This window comes from Lycorma delicatula, chromosome 7, assembly GCF_047948215.1.
Source record: "Lycorma delicatula isolate Av1 chromosome 7, ASM4794821v1, whole genome shotgun sequence".
NCBI classification, from domain to species: domain Eukaryota; kingdom Metazoa; phylum Arthropoda; class Insecta; order Hemiptera; family Fulgoridae; genus Lycorma; species Lycorma delicatula.
The window spans coordinates 109270846-109291373 of record NC_134461.1 but is presented as its reverse complement, the minus strand read 5'-3'; the positions used below and the strand labels follow the sequence as shown (position 1 = coordinate 109291373).

Below are 20528 nucleotides of genomic sequence, written 5' to 3'. Positions count from 1 at the left end.
ATGAGATCTAAAAGGGTTTAATCGAAAGCATAAGTAATTAAAGTTTTTAACATAATGGAAGCAGTTTTCAACCTATGAAATTTCGTAAGGATTAAATTAATCTTCATCAGCGGGATCGGACATTTTAAGTTCTAAGTAAAGGATACCTAAGTTCATAAACATTGTTTTTAAGCTTTATTTTATTATAATGAAAATTTAATAAAGCAGAATTTCAAATAAAGCAAAAGTACGTTAAGTAAGAAATAAAACCAAATTAATTTATGAATTTTAAAGAAATATATTTTTAATAAATATTTTATGCTTTAAATACAACCATGCACAGACCTACTAAAAAATTGACGAATGAGCTTTCAGGTATACGTAACTTGTCGTTTGAATAAAAATTATATGAACTAGTTTAAAGTTATTGTTATGGAATATTATTGATGAATAATGACTGTAGTGAAGGACAAACTCATATTTGTAATGCAAAAACACCTGTGTATGTTAACTAAGCACTAGTTAGTTGTCTTTATTTATTCGTTTCATTACGCAGTAATGATCTTACCATCTTCTTCTCAGTAACAGTCTTAATAATACATACTTATAAAATTTAATAAAATAATAATTTATATATTACATTTATTCATATTTTATTTTTGTGATAAATATATACATATAATTTTGATCTGTTAAAAAATAAATTGTTATTTATGAAACATTAATCGCACTGTTTGATATGGCAGAGATAAAAAATAAAATATTATACATTTATATATTATTTTTCATATCATCTTTATCAGCAGAGCAGGTATATACTTTACTTTTTAGCTTGATTTTAAAATATTTAGTTTATCTAAACATAAAATTATAACAAAACATTGTTTTGTATTTTTATTTTTAATTTAATTTTTGATTAATTTTTTTATTTTTACTATTTTATCTACGTATAAATATTAAAATGAGTTTGCAAAAATAATTTCAAGGTATAGTTACGTTTTTCTTTTTATTCTAATATGCTGACGTGTTATTTAGAACTAGCAACATTTAAGAAAAAAAAAAATGTTTATTCATTATTAGTTATTATTCATGTGAGTGTTTTAAAGAAATAAATAACAAAGAGTAATTAGTGTATTAAATATACCAAATCTGTAATATGATTTAGGTAAAGTCTTGCTATTCTGGATTAGAAAAAAGTAAACTAGGCGATTTATTTTTATTTATAACTGAATACATTTACGATATTGCAATAAAATATAATAACTGAATTGGGAAGAATCATTAATTCAAATAATTTATTATCTGAATTATCTTAAAAGATTGTTTAGCATCTAAAAACTTATATTGATATTTATACATCAATAAGTGAATTGGAAAGTTAAAAAAATAAAATTATTAATCATTCCTGATGGAAAAATATCTGTTCTTTCTAAAATGAAATTAATTGGAAAACCATCCATAAAAAATGACTGTGCTTAATTTATGTATGTATTAACAATTCCTTAATAATTTCTTTATTTTTTTTTCACAAGTTTTTTCTCAAACGGAGAAATAAAATGAATGTTTTCATGAATCTCAAGTGCAAAAAGTGGGTTGTATAGAAAGAAATACATTGTGTCGCTGATCGTAAATTAGATTTCAATATAAAGATTTAGGCTTTTAAATTTTTTTTAAATATATTTTTATTTATAGTCGCATGAACAATAAAAAATCATTAGCAACTCATCAATATCTGTGTCAATCTACCGGTAAACGTGTTAAGTCTTGAACAGACTCAAGGCGACCATTCGTGAAACGTGTAGTTAATTGAAACCCAACCACCAGAGAACACCGGTTTCCACAATTTAGTATTCAAATCCAAATAAAACCTTTATTAGGATTTGAACCTTAGAAGTCTCGATAACTCAGCTGATTTATGTAGACGAATTTTACCACTATACCAATTTAATTTTAATATAAATAAATAAATTTCAATTTTTTGTCGTACATATAAGAAAGTTGCTTTACCCATATGGAACTTAATTAAATTATGTAACATAATTTTTATTTGCATCTTACTTAGTTTATACATTCTCAAAATTACTCTTTTGTCTAACTTTATTATAACTTAAATTTATTTATAATTAAAAAAAAGGAATAAAAAAAATAAAATTTTTTCTCGAATTTAGGTCATTTATATGCATTTTTTGCTCAAATTTTCATAGAGTAATTTATTATTTATATATTTACGTTAGCCTAATATATATTGCGAATATGAAATATAGAAAATACTTTTGTTAATTATGAATGAGTAATGTAACGTAAAAAATCTCCTTCGGCACGCCGAAAGGCGAAGGTAGATTTCACCGGTGCTTAGTAGAGGAAAAAAAAGATTTTCACCTTAAAGTTAAGAAAAACTTCAAATTTACTCAATACGACAATGGTTGCTTGTGAAAAAAGGTTTCACGAGTTTAGCATACGACAAGCCCCATCTTTTTTCAATGTAGAATTTTGGTCATCCCTTGCCGTAAGGGTTGGTAATATCAAAATTTGTTTCACACAAAAGGTTTGGGTAATGTTTAGAGGCCTAACGACCACTTTAAACTATTCGATTCTGTGAAAATTAAGCGAGGTATGATTTTTTTGTCTTCGAAACCCCATTTTTTCCAACCCTGGGCCAATGATTGGTGATATAAAAAAACATCACTTAGATAAGTTTTAGGCCCTAATCCAAAGAATAGTAGGAACTTTAAACGAATTCGATATTTTAATTAATAAGAATGTTATAACAATATTTTATTTTTTTCGAAAAGGCCCTCCCATTTCCACATCCATGGTACAATTTTACCTCCTAACGAACTCGACCGAAATTTTGGGTCGTTTTATTTTATGTGTAAATTTGAAAGTGATTGGCGGAAAATTACGGCAGTTATTGTGTACACAAGAACGTGAAATACACACATACCCATACACACACACACACACACACACACACACACACACACACACACACACACACATATATATATATATATATATATATTTTATGTAGCTCCTGCTTCCTCCATCTTTAGTAATTCTACATCCCAAATAAAAAAATTCTTCTAGTTCCATAATCTTTTCTCTTCCTATTTTTATAGGAAGTGGTCAACTACATCATTTATACTACATTTCATTACTTCCGTTTATTCTTGGTTATTTTTATGTAGAAGTTTTTGCATAGGACTTCATCCATGCCATTCATTGTTTCTTCTAAATATTTTTACTCTCAGATAGAATTACTACATCATCAGCAAACATTTTCACCTTTGTTTTTATCATCTTTATCAATTTTTTTTTTTCATCTTTTCTTCACCTTTATCTTTTCACGTTGCACTTTTACTCCGGATCTAAATTGTTTTTTAACTTCATTAACTGTTAGTTTTATGTAAAGATTAAAAAGTAACGAAGATACATTCATGTCATACTTCCTTTTTTATTACGGCTTCATTCTAATGTTCTTCGTTTATTAATGTTGCAGTTTGGTTCCTGTGAATGCTAGCAATTGTGCTATCTTTAAACTTGAATCCTAATTTTTTTTAAATGCTGAATATTTTATTCTTGTCTACGTAATCAAATGCCTTTTCTAAATCTATAAGTGCTATTTAGGTTGGTTTATCTTTCTTTAATCTTCTTTATACTATTAATCAGAGCGCTAAAATTGCTTCCTTATCCTTATTATATACATTATTAAATATAATATAGTTAAAACATGAATGAAATAAATTGGGTTTTAAAAAATGTAAAATATGTAATGTAAAATTAATAATAAAAATAACACATCTTTTAATTGTATTGAACATTAAAAACATTTTTCCTTACTTTTTTTCTATTAAATGTGTCATAACTTCTTGGTAACATAACTCATACTTGTAATTCATCAAAATAAACAATGACAGATTTGTTATAACTTTCTGAATATTCTTATTTCAAACTACATTTCCGCCAGATCGTCATAAAAATAAATTGCTTTTCTCATAACGGACTAAGTGCAAGCAAAAAAAGATATTTGTGCACTTGTAAGCGTCAATGTTTGCCGACGAAGACAAGTTTGTTCTCCGCTACTTTATTTCTCATTTCGGTTATTCGGCATGCATTCTGAGAGCTGAAATGCTCTCAGAATGCATGCCGCCCCTACGTGCTTCGGTTCAAAAGATTGAAGGGTCGCCTAACTTCTTAAGTACCTGCAGCATATTGAAAATGTACACTTTCACGTTTTATAATTTTTTATGTTTTTAAAAATATTATTTTCTCTACAACTATTTTTGCCACCCTCCACCCCCTAATCTGCCGCTCTGATAAAATGCCCAGTTTGCCCAAACTTAGATCTGGGCCTGTTTCAATCAGATGCTAAAAGGAGATAAGTCACTGACTGAACTGTTTTTAGAATCTTTTCTATCCAAACAGCTGTTTCTACAGCCATATATAATTTGAGGTTATATTTCCATTTTGTTACGAAATAGTACTTCTCTTGTCTTATTTTGTATATTCAAAAGACAAGGTTTTTTTTTTGTATCTGTTAATAAATAATATTCTCTCTTGATAATTCAAGTGATAGAGATAGTTCTGAGTTAAAAAGAGGAAATAATATTAGACATACAGGAGACTTTGCAAACGAAATATAACTAAGTAAAAGATGCAAAATGATCAAACAGCTGGTAAAATGCTTTCTCTGTTTATTGATTATACGATGAACATCTCTTTTCCTGTACATGAGATATTTTATTTCCGTCAGCTAATAGTGAACTTTTTTTTGCATTCATGATCTAAAACAAAACAGTATAAGATTTTATATATACCTCCAGGGTGAAGCCAAAAAGGAGCCAAATGAGGTGCACATTTTTGTATGAATACTTACAGGATACAATAAACAGTTATTCCAAGCTCCATCTGTACAGTGATAATTGCTGTGCGCAGAATTGAAATTATTCCTTGTCTCGTTTTCTTTTGGTATAACCGATCCAAATATGTTAAAAATTTTGAATGTTATTACTCCGTTCGTGGGGTCTCATATCTGTCTTACGACGGACATTTCAGCATGGTCAAAAATTTGATCGGTTTTATTCTACGGAATAATTTCACAAATGGTAACCGATAGTTCATTGAAATCAAAGTTTTTGTTAAAACGAGTTAATGAAGATGATATTTTGATTTTAAAAATTGGTGGAAAATGTATTATAAAAATAAATTTATTTCTTTTGAGAAATTTGGAAAAATGTTCCAAAAAAACAGAAAATCATGATTAATATTAGTAAATTTAAACAGTTCACCTATGACTCCGAAAAGAAAAACTCATTGTCTTACAATTTTATTAACTCTTTCATTAAATACACTTTTCTTGTGAAATATAAAATTATGCCTCCAATTCAGGATACTCGAAGTAAAGCATATTATAACAAAATTACTATTCATCAAGCAAAAAATAATGATATTTAAAAGTTCATGAATTACATTCCTGAAGAACACAGACAGTTTTATTTGAACAGAGATTCTCCAGTGGCGTGTCCGTGAGGAACTTGTTACGGATGATGAAGGTTATGATCAAAAGTGAACAATTTTACAGTACTAATATTTCATTATTATTTAACTATTCTTTTGTTAAGTTGATTTATATTTTTTTAAATATTTTATAAAGTCATTACAGTTGCTTTATAATGAATAATAATACAGTACTGTGTATTGTACATTTTGTTTTTATTTCTATTGTTATATCAGATATCTGTTAACAGTAAATAAAGTAGTTTAAATTAAGCTGCAGAGTATTAAAATACACATATATTTATATTAATGGTGAAATAATTAATGTTTAATTTTCACTTATTTACTCCTGTAATTATAAATTACAGGTTTTGCCGTATTTTTCTAAAAGGGGCTCAGTCAGTACATTTTAAAGGGGCGTAAGTTGGCAGAAATCGATTTAATTTTCATTTTTTCGCGTCTAATTAAGAAGAAGGCTAAGTGAACACTTGTAGCCTAAATGTCAACATGGTAACAGATTTCAAAAAGAAAACCGGGTTTTGTAATTTTTCTCAAAAAAAAATGTTATTGAATGAATCCCTTTTAGCATCTTCTGATTCAACCAGTATAAAATATATGGTTTTGTACTGTAAATTCCATTACATATACACTGTAAAATGATTGCGTATGTTTGTTTAATGACTAATTACTTTAATATTAAAAATTATTATTATTTTTTTTTATTAGCTTTTATTTATTACATTCTTGAACAGCTGTGTAAAGGTTTAATCAATTGCTTATAAGTAATAAACTATTAATTTCATAAATTTTCTATTCTCAAATATTCTTCATTCAGGGCATAACAGTTGTAATAAAAATGTTATAAAAATAATTTACAAACGTAAACAATTCTAATTGACAACTTTAAAATAATAGGATCATTTTTTATATTATGTAAATAAATAGCATAATTTATGTAATAATTGGATTAAACAATAAAATCTCAAATAAATATTAAATAATATAAATATTTGCTACAGGGAGTGGTAGCATCTCGGCCTTTCTTTCGGATGTCCCGGGTTCAAGTCCCTCTCAGGCAAGTAATTTTTTTTACCCTACAAAAAATTTCCGTTTCATATACCTTACACAAGCTTTTCCAGCTTATATGGTAAATAAATCATTAAAAAAAGAGAAAATCACACTCATATTTTTTTTCGTAATTTTCGTAATTATTAAATTATTATCTGTCATGTTATAAAATTTTCAGGATAAAATGACACCTCTTTTGAACAATATTTAGTATATGTTATGTATGAATTGCAGTATATATTGAAGCCCTTGCGAATTTTAATATAAAAAGTAGTCGTTATAATTATATCTGATATATAATTATAAATCATCTTTTTTCCTTGATATAATACGTAAGAAGAGAAGAAAAAACTTATTATTATATGTACAGCGTGATCCACGTTGAAATTGAGAAATTTTCAGGACATTTCTACGAAGAAAACAATTAAAAACGTTCATATCAACGTAGGTCTGGAAACGCTTAGTTTTCGAGTTACGGCTACAGAAAAATTTCGGCTGAATTTCAGCTCTTCTAATAGAAAGAAGCCCTACTGCAATTTTTGGGACCCAAATTAAGGAATAAAGTTGGCAGTTTCTTATGTACTTTGAGCTGCGAAATGAGATAAAATAGGTCCCAAAATTGTTACTTCAGTATTTTTTAAGATATCCGACGTGAAACGCAAAATTCAACGTCGGAAAACAAGTTCTTTTTTCGGTTTGCAGTACAATTATAGCTTTGTTAAATGACAAATAAATGCGAAAGATTTTGAACAAAACTTGTAGAGAATTTAAATTTTGGAAGATTAATGTAAGTACAGCCAATAAAAAGTAAACAAAACCGTTTAAAAGTTGGTTTTTTACTGAAGTAAAACAGACGAAAAAGGAACAGAAAATCATATCATTCTTTTTGTAACAAATAAAAATTAGTCTTAACATAGCAAAATATAAAAATAAAATATATGAAATGATAAACGGTAAAAGAATAACAAACCTTAGTTACATTAATCGTTCGAAATTCCTTCATATTAAACACAACACTGCCTGGCGTAAAATATTCCCGGTGGCTTTCCGTATCATCTTAGGATCATTTCGTATAATTTCAATAACATTTCATATTTTAATGAGTAACTCTTCTTTAGTATTAACTCTTTTTGTTGGTATATTCTCGTTGTCATTTGAACCCAAATAAAGTAATCTAGTGGCGATAAGTCAGGTGATCGTGGTCCACCACGTCCAATAAAGTTTACGAAATTATCATTCAAGTGACTTCTAACTACTAAAAAAAAAAAATTTAGTGTTTCACCATCGTGCTGGAAAATCATTTGCAATGTAGTTTGTAAAGCTAAATCCTACTTTACATCGTCATTAAATAACACAATGATTTACGTGGCGTTCAATACAAAACGAACACGTTGGGAATGACCCTTTTGTTCGTAAATGCTGATACACCAAAGAAACAGTTTTTATATTTGGAATCCGCCTTTCAGGAAATCTCGCCTAATATTCACGTTGAGCAGCTTCAGGATTTCTTATTCGAAATCCATAAACAAAAATTATATCACCATATTTCTCCCTTAGAAAATTGAAACGTAATTTTTACACTACGATATGATAACATTACACTTTCTTTATCTGTATAATAATTTTTGACAACAGATTCAAACGAAGTACACAATTTTCAATCTTGACCAGTTATTCGAATTGCCAACCTACGCAATAAATTTTTTAAAAATATTTCTTAACGTAACTGAAGGAAAAGAGGTAATATAAAAAAATTATCTTATATAAACGGCTACGTGTTATATTAACGACTAGTAAAATAGTTCGCTAGCCGTAACTCGAAAACAAAGCATTTTCAAAGCTATGTTTATATGAACACTTTTCATTAGTGAAACATGTCTTGAAAGTTTCTCTGTTTCTTCGTGGGACAGTCTATATATATATTTATATATATATATTTTGATCTTCTGTTTGTTGTAACTTGTTACATCTCTGGGGTAATTTAACTTTTCCCTGTTCAGGCTTTATATTTTGATGTGTTTATTTACTCTCGTTTTTCTACATAATGAAAAGTCATAATAAATATATCATTTCACTTTTGTTAGTTTGTTTTTGTTTAAATAATCTCTAAGCTATTCATTCTTCTTCAGTTAGCTTTGCAAAATTCAGTGTTTTCAAAACTCTTCAAGAGTTTACAAAAAAACTTTCCAAGGAAAAAATTATTTTTCTCTGATAACACAAATCGTATAAAATTTTAATTTTGAGTTTTATAGAAAATACAAAAAAAATGTTTCGTTTACTTTTTTACTGGATTAACAATTGTAAGCAAAATATTTCTAAACGTGAAATTGTGAAAATTATTGGCAGTTGTGTAATTGATTTTAAGATTTATTGGCTTATTTTGTCGTGTCTAAAAAATTATTTAAACATTGTGATTAGTATTTAATTAGTTAAATAAAAACATTAATTAATTTATTTATCAAATAAAAAATATTTTAGGCAATGTATAGCAAAGTTTTCTGTATACTATTTGAATTTGAGATGTAATTATATAATTTTAAAGGTAATAGATATTTTTTAATCTAAAACTGTTCATAGAGAAAAAGAAGAATAATTTTTAATAAATAAAAAAAATGTTAACTATCCTGTAATAGATAAATATAATTTAAGTGTTAAAAATATTTAACATACATGGTATTAAGTAAATTATATCACTTATTTATGTGAAAAATAATACTTTAAGTCATTTAAAAATTAAAAAGTTAATTTTATGTTTCTTAATTACTACTCATCTTGCTGATATTTACGTTTGGTTCTTAACAAGTTTTTTACTTGGTAAATATGTAATTGAACATTTTGTATGATGGATTATTGTTAGAATGACATGAGGTAGCAATGAAAATGACAATTAACAGTCAAAAGCCGATTGTGATGATACCCATATTGCGTCTATTGAAGTAGTAAATAATTGTTTTATTATAAAAGGAGAAAAAGGAAAACAATTTCTGATGGTCCGATTCTGTAGCCCGAAAATAGTTATAAGGCTTTACAAACAGGGCTAATAAATTGCTTTTTTTTATTAGTTTGTATCCATTATATATGAGGTAACATATATCAAGAGTAAGACATTCAACCTACCGGGTTGGTCAAGTGATGAATTTATTATCGCAAATCAGCTGATTTTGAAATCGAAAGTTCTAAGGTTCAAATCTTATTAAAGGCAGTTACTTTTATACGGATTTGGATACTAGATCGTGGATATCGGTATTCTTTAGTAGTTGGGTTTCATTTAACCACACATATTAGGAATGGTCGACCTGAGATTGTCATCCAACCTTTGAAATAGTCCCTTACGGTGGTTCCAAAGCCTAATACAGAAAAAGAGCACCTTATTCATAGAAAGACAATATTTTTCAATGTTAAATCAATATTCAAACTATATTTATTAATTTAATTTTTTTTAAATCCTCTTTTCACATTTTTACCGACTTTTCGAAAAAAGTACGGTAATTACTTTCGGTTTTAAATTGGGGTTTTGCTTATACGCATATATATATATTTACAGGCCTGCATAAATGCCTACATGCATAAATTTTTATGGCTTGAAAAAAACGACTGTATCAATTTAGATTTACTGTAGTTCTGAAGTTGTACATGTAAGAATTTGGTGATGATTTGTTGAATTACGACCAATTTAAGGTTAAAACATTTGAGCGGGCAAGCTAAAAGCGTGGATCGATATGAAGCGACGAGTTGGAAAACTGACATTTCTTTATCTACGCTATTTATTGTTAACAATATTAAACCAAATTATAAATGAATATTAAAATATTAAAACCAGATTAAATTAACAAAAAGTCTGTCTTTTTGCGTAGAACTGCACACGATTTTCATTTATTTTAATTAGCAGTTTTGAAATAGTTCTATAAAAATGTTTAAAGACTTAATTAAAATTCATTTATTATTAATTTTTAACTATCCCGGAGGGCTAAGTATTGAGTGTAGGAGTGGATTAATGTTGAACTAAAAGGCGAAATCGACTCTTGCTTGTGAGAGTTGCTCCAGATTGCGTTTTGTGTTTTGTGTTTATTCTCCAGTTCTTTTTGAGTTTAATTTTTGTTTTGTTCTTTGTTCAGTTAGTTGTTTTCATTCTGCTGTTTTGTTTGTTCTTTGTTTTGTTCGTTTATTTTTCCAGTTTTTCATTTTTTTTGGTGCAGTTTAATTGGGTGGTTCCTTCCCGATTATGGCTGTCGTTATTTACGTCCTTTTGGACTTTTGGTGAGCTCTATGTTGTTTAGATACTATTTGACACGTTTTGTGGTTCGGTTAGGTTAGTTCTTGGTGAGTTTTGCTTCCGTAATTTATGTGAAGTTACATTTGCGTAGTCGTGGTGTTTAAGTTTGGTCAGCTGTTAGTGTTTCTTTTTATACATATTAAATTTATTTATCTACTTTAAAGGAGTTTTTTATGTTAGCTCTTTGACGCGGGGAAATTTTAGCAAACAGTTTCCCTGCTCCAATGTTGCAGTGTTTATATATTCGACTTTAATATTTTCTTGGAGCAGATATATAGTGGTCTTGTTATGTCTGGTTTAGATGATACGAATTGGATGAAGAGTTTTCTCAGATTGGTAAAGGACAGCGGGAGGCATTACATCCCGCAGAACATTTACTGGTGGAAGTGAACCTGCTGATGTAGTACGGGGTAGACGGGTGCACTTCAAAAAAATTTTTCTGTGGAGTCGCTATTACTGAAACCGAATCCGGTAACTCGTCCGGGGATACTGATTACGGGCCTCAGCCCCACCGGCTAGGAGTCCCGTCGCGTGTCTGTTACGCCGATATGGAGGAGGGTAGCTGGAGGTTGCGCGTAAACCGTAGCTTAAGCGTTAGCAGCCTCGTTCCCTGCAGAAAGGGAGCAAGAGAAAACCCAACGTGGAAGGGGCGAACAAAGTTTTGTCGGTTGAGAATTCTACTCGTGGACTGAGTTCTGAAGGCATAAAAGGTGACACGTTAGCGTCGCATGGAGGGAACAGCTTGCCCACCGCGTCGAACTTGAATCTCTCCTTGTTCCAGATTGAACTTAAATGATGTTGCACTTAAATTCAATTCTTTAATCGTAAACCCATGACAACCTAACTTAGTTATGATTGGGGAACGATTGAATTTTTCTGTAGAGTAATAATATTTTTTAAATAAAAACTGCTTTAGCCTTTTTATTAAAAAATATATTTAACCTTAATAGATACAAATCACATATGATATTTTTTTTATAAACTTTAACCCAATTTTAAGTGCATGTTTAAATAATTTAAAGCACATTCAAATATATTTACTATTGACTTCCAGAAATTCAATTTTTTGTTTTATAATTATCAGGATTATTTTTTTTAAACATGTTTGTTAAAATTTCTTATTGTTAAAAAATAATGAATTAACTGTTATTAAATTTAGATTTTCAAACGAATGCTTAGAATTTATTTAGTTTCTTATTCTTACCACATATATATATATTGACTTTATTTTTCAGCTTAAAATTTTTCTAATTTTTTTCTAATTAATCATCTCTAAATTTAATAAGTATTAAATTTGAGAGATTATGAGTCCAAAATGATATTTTTTCTCGGCAATATATCATCAACAAGTTCGATATCAATCTTTACAGAAAAATAGTTAAGTTTATATTTCTGCAAATGTTATATACCTGGTTATTCCAAGAAAATTTATAATCAATCACCTAAGAACTACTTATTATTCCATTAAAATGATGTTTTGTGTGCTTTACTTATTACAAAAAGTTTTAAAATTTGATGTACATATTTGTATTTATTAAATGAAGCGGAATGGGAATTTGGATAGCTTAGTCCTAGTTTATCTATGAAAGTATCAATCCATTTCTAAGTTTTAAAAAAAATTGGTACTTCAAACACATAATATTTTATGTATTATGTTATTATTCCCTATATTATTTATATATTTGCATTCCAATTTTCATACACTTATTTTTTAAACTGCACTAGATGAAAAATAAAAGTTTTAATTTTTTGATGCAAATCTATCTTGGACTAAACGTCTACTTATCTTTAAATTTTCATAACCGTTATTACAAGAACTAAAATAAAAAATTAATTTCCTTCTTCATAAAAATATGATCAGTCGTTCTGTAGTTACGAAAAAATACACATACTCTACCATCTCACACTATACAGTCAACCGTAATTCGTCAACATGTTGTAGAGAAAAGTTGGGTAGGGAAACTTTTCATGAAGGTGACCCAGTAAATTTTCTATAAAAAAAAAAATAACGGGTAGTTTACAGCCAAATTATTTGGATAGATATATATTAGATCGTCTATTCTATGAATAATTCATCGCTACATAATGTTACAATGAAATAATTTCGTTGAACTGTTTTTGAAAAGAAATAAAAAATTTAAATAAATTAAAAAATTTTAAATTTTTGAAATATTTATGTATATTATTCAATCTATTTTTTTAAAAATTATAACTTAGATTAATAGTATTTTTGTTTATTATTTTTTTCTCTTACAAAGCATTCACCAATGATAACAGAAAAGTGGATTAATCAATCAGATTTAGATTATATAACAGAAGGTACTTCACATTTATCTAATGAGGTTAAAAATTTAGAAATTAGTGCTATAGAATATTTGCAAGAATTAAAACATTTAAGTATGGAATTGATGAAGAAACAAACTGAACCACTTGTAAAAGCAATAAAATGGGTTGAAGATAATGATAAAAAAAATTGCATTGAAAAAGATTATTTACCGGATGTAATTCTTTCAAATGAATTTGAAACTGTTGAAAATTGTGATGGGGTGGATGATTTTTTAGATGAATATCTTTCTGAAATTGACGACATGAGAAATATTGTAAAAAGTCTTAAAGAGGAAGCGATTAAGAATCTTAAACATTGTCGTATTACTTATCATAATATTCCTAGCTCACAAATGTGTGCAAACTCAGTTCTTAATTCGTACAAAGTTCTCTTGGCACATACGTATATAGATAACTTACAAATCTTAGAAGAAGAAATAGGTAATTTTAAGGATGCTGTGTATACAAAATTTTTTACATGTATTGTAACTGCTAGAAGGTCTGTATTAAATTTAAGTAGATTAGCTGCTAGTAGAATACGTGCTTGTGCTACAGGTAAAGATTTACCAACGGAACCACCTCAGAGTCCATCAATTGATTTTTTAAAGATACCTCCACCGTCTCCTATATACCTACATATGATGAAGGCTATAGGTGATAATGATTCACAATATTAGAAAAAAGTCTTTAATTGAAAAAAAAATAATTTCAATTAATAAATTTTATTTAAAATTAATAATTTTCTTTCTAATAATAATGTGATAAATTAAATTCATCTTTTTACTGTAATTTAACATTAATTTATAAAATTACTCAACAAAAGGGGGTTCTGAGTTAATATCTTTTTATTATTAATCATCGCCCGTTGGTATTAATATAAATTAATTTCCACTTACCAACTATTTTATTATTACGTCCGGGCGCTTTCGGATATTATTCGCTCATCCGGAACATTTATGTGTTATGCATTATAATTATTTCCATCACAAATTAGTATCTGAAAGCTCTCGGACATAATAATAAAATAGTTGGTTAGTGGAAATTGTTATATAATTAATTATATCTTTTAGTTACTCATTTAAATCCGGTTAATGGAATAGTTCTGGAATAGTTTTAGTGCTCAGCTTAGGGGAATAAAGCTCGTTTTCTCAAACTTATACAAATAAATTACATACTGAATACCTTACTATAAAAATAAGAAGTAAAATAATTACCACTGTATGATTTTTTCTAGTGTTTTTTTTTTTTTTTTTTTTTTTTTTTTTTTATTGCTGCATGCTTTTAATTTTGCTTTAGTCTTGTGTGGCTGCAAAGCGATACCACACCTCTATCAGTCGTAATCTATGCAGGTACGTGATCTATGTTTCCAAAGTAAGGATTTCTTTTGTTAAATTGTTTGTTGAAATTATCCTATTGTAGACTATCATTTAATTAAGCAAACTGTTATTTTCTATAGTATTGTATCTGGAAGATAGAGAGATCGTTTAAAGTTTTCTGTAAGGTTACAAAGCGGGAACGGAATATACAACCAGACCATGTATATGTTTTGTAAATCTCCTTCATTTTTATAACTCTTAAACGTAACCAAATCCTACCGTACTAACACTTCATTATTTTCCATCACCAATATTTCTGTCTTTCTATCTACTTAGTAAACCCTCTTATGACAGAAATGTAGTACTCTATTAAACTATGACAAATAATGACGGGTTCAATGAAAACATTTACTATAATGAATAGATAAATACAGTACAACCCCGCTATAACCCGGCGACCGGGAGATAACTATTATACCCGCGTTACAGATGTAAACGTCATTTCAAAAATTAAATGAAAAAGGAAATAAGAGATAAATATTAAAAAAACGCAGCTGTCGAAAAAACCATTTCTGAAAAACATCGCCCTTTTTTCTGGTTAGGGTCCATCATGATTTTTGTTTTATACTAGCAAATACCCCGTTTGAATTTACAAAAAATCGGTAGATTGGTTGAGAAGATATAACAAAATTTCAAAATAACCGTGATCTGTTAGATCGTGAATGTACCTGATGAATGTAAAAGTTACCCTTTAACCTACTAACAAATACTCCGTATGAAATTTGAAAATCGGATGATAGTTTGCTGAGATATTATAAGAGCACCCCATTGCAGCTACCAAAACAACCCCAGGGGCACCGCGTTTGCTACCAGTTTATTGCTTTAGCTATGCCCGTGGTTCTCGCATCGCCATATCACCCTAGCCTCACACGCAATCCCCACAGGAAGCCCATTATTGTTAAACAGAAATTAAAAAAAAATTTTATTTAATATTAATTTATTTTATTTAATGTTAATTTAATTATATTATTTTTGTGATATTATTCATTCGATTTTATTTATTCATTCAATTTCTGTATATATTCATTCGATTGATTTGAATCATTCAGTTCAAACCCAGTTCATACAATGACGGACACACAGTTCACTAATTCAATTCATTAAAGTTTGTGCTTCAACCGACAAATCTATATAGAGCCTATATCACTACCGGTAACGTACGGAATCCAACCCCGAATCGGTTCAACCGTTGGGATGCTACGGCGGAACAAACATACATATATATAGACATATACCCTAAGTACATTACACTTCTTTTTGGGCAGTCGTGTAAAAACAATGCCAATTGAATTAATATACCGGTATATATTTTTTGGTTATGATTAATTTACTGTATATTCTTAATGTTTGTGAACTGGAATATGAAATGTACATTATGTTGAGTATAAAAAATGCCATGCCTAATCGGGATCAAACCAGGGACTTCCGGGTGAAAGGCCGAGACGCTACCACTTCGCCATGGAAATCGGCTGTGATACAATTAATATATTGAAGATAAAAATGATGAGAATATTACGCGATAAAATAAAATGAAAAAAAAATAAAAATACGCAACTAATATATGATGTTGCATAGAAATTACATTTTTTTGAGTCCTTTACTGTACTTTCGTGCACACTTTATATCTAATGTTTTTGTCGACGGCAGTTTATAATAAAAATTTTATCGCAACTATAAATCTGTTTGTCACTATAATTATTTTCAGTCATAAAGTTTTGCAAAATTTCAGAAAATTCAATGCCTACTGGGGAATCCGCTGAACAATATTCTCCTTTAATGAATATTTGGTTTATGCCGTGACGGATTTTCCATCGTGATAACCATCCGCTAGATGCATTCAAGTCATCACCGCCGTTTATTTGTGAATGAAATTTCAGGGCTTGAGCTTTAGTAACTGGACTTAAATAACTGGATAAATAGTACGCTTTCACTATGCTTCTGCAAAAACCAAAGGTACAAACATTCATCAGTAGTGTTAATATCACGAACACAAAATTTTCCTATCTAGTTCTACTCTTTCATTCACAGAATAAATAAATGAACGAAGTTATCTTCCTTTTTCAACCAACCAGGAATAATTCCTTCAGGTACTCTCGTGATAAATTTGCTTTATACTATCTGGTTTAACTTTATCGATAATTTCCAGTTTGTTTTAACAAAAATTTTTTGTTCAAATGACATTTCAGAATTAAAAATGATATAAAATTAGATAATTAAAATTGAGTAAGAGAAAATCAGAACTTAAACTAAAGGTTGGGAAACCAAACTGTACACGGTACATGGTATTGTTACTTATATTTCTTACTAAATTAATTTAACGTAAATACAAAATTAAAAAAAAAAAACTTTTTAAAGAAAAAATATCGTCTGCTGCAGATGTAACGATTCACAAAATTTACAATACCGTATTTGTAGTAGAACTATGATGGTTGAATATGAGACGGTTCTTAGTTACGTGGGTGCATCGCGTCCTGTATTTTTACCGAATATGAATCTTGCGTGAAACATTTCTAATGGAATAAAATCAGATTATAAAATGTATATTGTACTGAACTCTGTCGTGCGGTAACATAATTTAAAAAAAATATGTGCGGATAAGAAAAGATTAAGAAAAAATAAATTTTTGATGTAGTTATTTTATGTTTTTTTCTTCCTGTTTATCCGCATATTTAATTAGACACTAAATAGGGGTCTGTTCAGAAAATAACTGAACATTTTCAATTACGCCACCGGAGATATTTAATGACTTGCGGTTGGCAGCATTGTGTTTGCTTATCCTCCCATGTAACCACATGCTCTTGGATTATTCATATCTCTTTTAGTTTTCGTGCTATTTTTATTTGAGTGCCACGTGTTTAAGTGTTAGTTGCGATTTTTATAATGTGTTATTTTCGGGAGCAACGATACAACGTAACAGTTTTGCGTGAAACTGGCGAAAACTTTCACAGAATCGTTTCTACTTTTAAACAAGCTTATGGAGATGATGCTCTAGGTCGTATGCAATGTTACGAATGGTTTTCACGATTTAAAAGGGTCGTCAGACAATAGATGACTCTACTAGGAAAGCTTGCGACTTCAACTTATTACAACCGCGTTCCGAAAATCAACGGTGTGGTCCGAACAAATCGCCTGTTGACTGTCGGAGAACTTGCAGAAAAGGTTAGCATCTCAATTGGATTATGCCATGACATTTTAACTGAAGAACGTGCATTGAGTTGCAGTAAAGTTTGTTCCTCATTTGATGACCGAATAATAGAAAGAATATCGAGTGGAAGTTTGTCGGCAACTTCTTGAACAAGTCAATGACGATGAAAAATTCATGCAAAATGCTACGAAATTGAGATAAAAGTTCAATTATCAAAACATTTCACATTACAAAAATCGCTACAAATACCTAAAACCGCTGCACTCGAATAACAATAATACGAAAACTAAACGCAGTATCAACAATCCAAAAACATATATGGTTAATGAGGAAATTAAGCGGAACAAAATGTTGCCAACCGCACGTCACTAAATATCTCCGTTGGCGCGTAATTAAAAATGTTTGATTATTTTCTGAACAGACCTCGTATCTATTCTATTCAATTTATTACTAAATACGAATATATAGTTGCGTTTCTATATACAAGCTGAAAAATTTTTGTATTTTTTTTTTGAGGGATATACCTTCTATCAGAGTTATAAAAGTATCTCCGTTATTTTGAACCGCGTTACAGCGGGGTTGTTTTGTATTTAACAAAAAATTATCAGTATTTGTTTAAAGGCGCCCTAGAATGTTACAAATAGTCGCTCACAAAGATTATAATAAAATAATTTTTTACTTGCTTACTTATTTTGAATTTATAATTCAACCGAACGAATGGTTGGGATATTGTTCGACGCAAAGATACCTCTCCATTTCACTCGATCCTGGGCGTCTTCTCTCATTCGCTGGACCCTTTGAGAACTCTTATTACACTGTCAACCCTCCTTAATTTTTCCCTTCCCTTTCTTCATTAAATTTGTATGAAATGACTCTTTCAATTTCAAAATTTTATGTAATCTTGCCACGTCCTTCTGCCGATCCATCGTTTATTTTCTATCACAGTAATATAAGAAAATTGTGTAATTTTCTTTTCCTTCTAATTTAAATTCGTAAATCATTTCTAAATCTTTATTTCAATTACTGTCAGTAGTTGAAAATCTCACGTGGTATTTTTAAATTCTCAGTAACAAAAATCTTTTTAATGTTAAAATAATTTTAAACTATTAGTTTCGTAACAGCATAGAAAAAACTTATTTTTAATTATCTCTTTACAAATGCTGATGTTAAAATCACGTTATGTATAATAATAACTATTATCTCTCATTATTCTTTTCTAATAACCTAATAATTATCAATTTTTCCTAATACTTTTTTAAGTATTTGTTGGTTTTTCTTCATCTGTTACTTGTATATATTTTGTATTTGTAACTTCCTTATACATTTTAAAATCCATTTGTTACATTTTATGTTTCATTTATTATAAACATTTTCTTTTTTTAATATAATCCTTCCAACACGCTTGACTGCTCTTAATTTAAAAATAAATCAATAGGTTATTTAAAAAGGTTTAAAAAGTAACAAAATAAAACGAGGAATATTCCACGATTCACGTATTAGAAATAATGAAGCTTCCCATAATTCCCAATCTTAAAGTAATGTTACACTGGTTAATCTAATTAACAGTGGCAATAATACTGGATAACAACTCTCTCTTTGCACCGGTATGTACTCCTACATTCTTTGGGAAAAAAAAATTATGTATACATATATTCGCGTGTTCACGATTCAACAAGGATATTGAGAAATTACACACGTAAAAATTTCTTATAAATACAATTTATTACTCTAAAAATATATAACATAAAATAAATACGTAACATAAAACAGTAATTCAAATAAAAATAAGAACAAGATTGATTTAATGACAAATACGAAAATAGAGTACGATTTATCAAAAACTTCATAATGAGCATTAGAAACTAATATTTCATTAAGATAACAATAGAAAAATATAAAGTCCATAAATTTCAGTTTCTGCCAGTATTATTACTTTTACTGTTTACAAAAGAACTACCCAACACTTTATGAATGAGTAGAATACGGTCACTTTCACTCATTTTCAAATAATTTGCCGAACACCATATTTTTTCAATCATTCTCCAAAATGGAATACTTGTGACGCACTCGTCACTCGTTACTGATATCAGTACTACTGATATCGTTACTGATATACTCGTACTGTATGCTGCATCAAACTCGGATTTTCAAAACTCTTAACCCTTTCTGCTGGTCCACGGCAGTATTTATACCTCCTGACCTGTAGAACCGGTACCCATCCTTTTGATTGTTCAAACGTAATTTTTCTTGTCCACGCCTTCTATGCTTTTCTGTAAGTTCTTTTAGAAAGAATCCCTTTGTTGTTCATTGTAGATTCTTCTTCCTTTATTTTATCTCGTTCTTTTCTCTTTCTTCTGAAAGAAATCCGTTATACTGGCCACGTTACAATGTATCTTATATTTCGGTTTAAAATTAATAATTAAATTGACCTGCGACAATTTATATTTTTCATCGTTTAAAAATAAATCATGTACTGAAACGTTTTGTTAAATAGGTTATAAGAAGCCAGTCGCGTCGCACATCAATTAAAAGTGGCAATGAATGTGAGCGCACTTCTTAAAAAATCAGATTTCAAAAACCCCGATTAAATATTTTAGATATTTATGTGACGAGTATTTACAAATTACAGTTTAGTGAATATCTCGTTTAGTACAGTCGGAAACGGGGAAAATTTGGTATAACTGTTCAAAACGTTTACCTTTTTTCGCCTCTTTCAAGTCAAATTTAAAAAAAAAAATCTAGAAAATCCTTTTTATATATTTAAATGAAAATTACACTCACCAAAAATCAAGTCTATTTATTTATTTGTTACCTAGAAATTAAAAAAAAAATAGCCGGGTTTCAAAAAAAATTCAAAATCCATTTA

General features: G+C 28.8%; 1 protein-coding gene across 2 annotated transcripts in view; it reads left to right on the top strand.

Moving 5' to 3' along the window:
• The first annotated feature begins 465 nt into the window (after window positions 1-465).
• The window catches only part of LOC142327354 (uncharacterized), a 34792-nt gene continuing 14729 nt past the window's right edge, over window positions 466-20528 (top strand). Inside the window, exon 1 of one of the 2 annotated variants that reach the window (XM_075370327.1) lies at window positions 466-790. In XM_075370327.1, coding sequence (XP_075226442.1) covers window positions 719-790 — 72 coding nt within the window. In that variant the 5' untranslated portion in view covers window positions 466-718. The remainder of the gene's footprint in view (window positions 791-20528) is intronic. The other variant, XM_075370326.1, reaches the window with a different exon arrangement.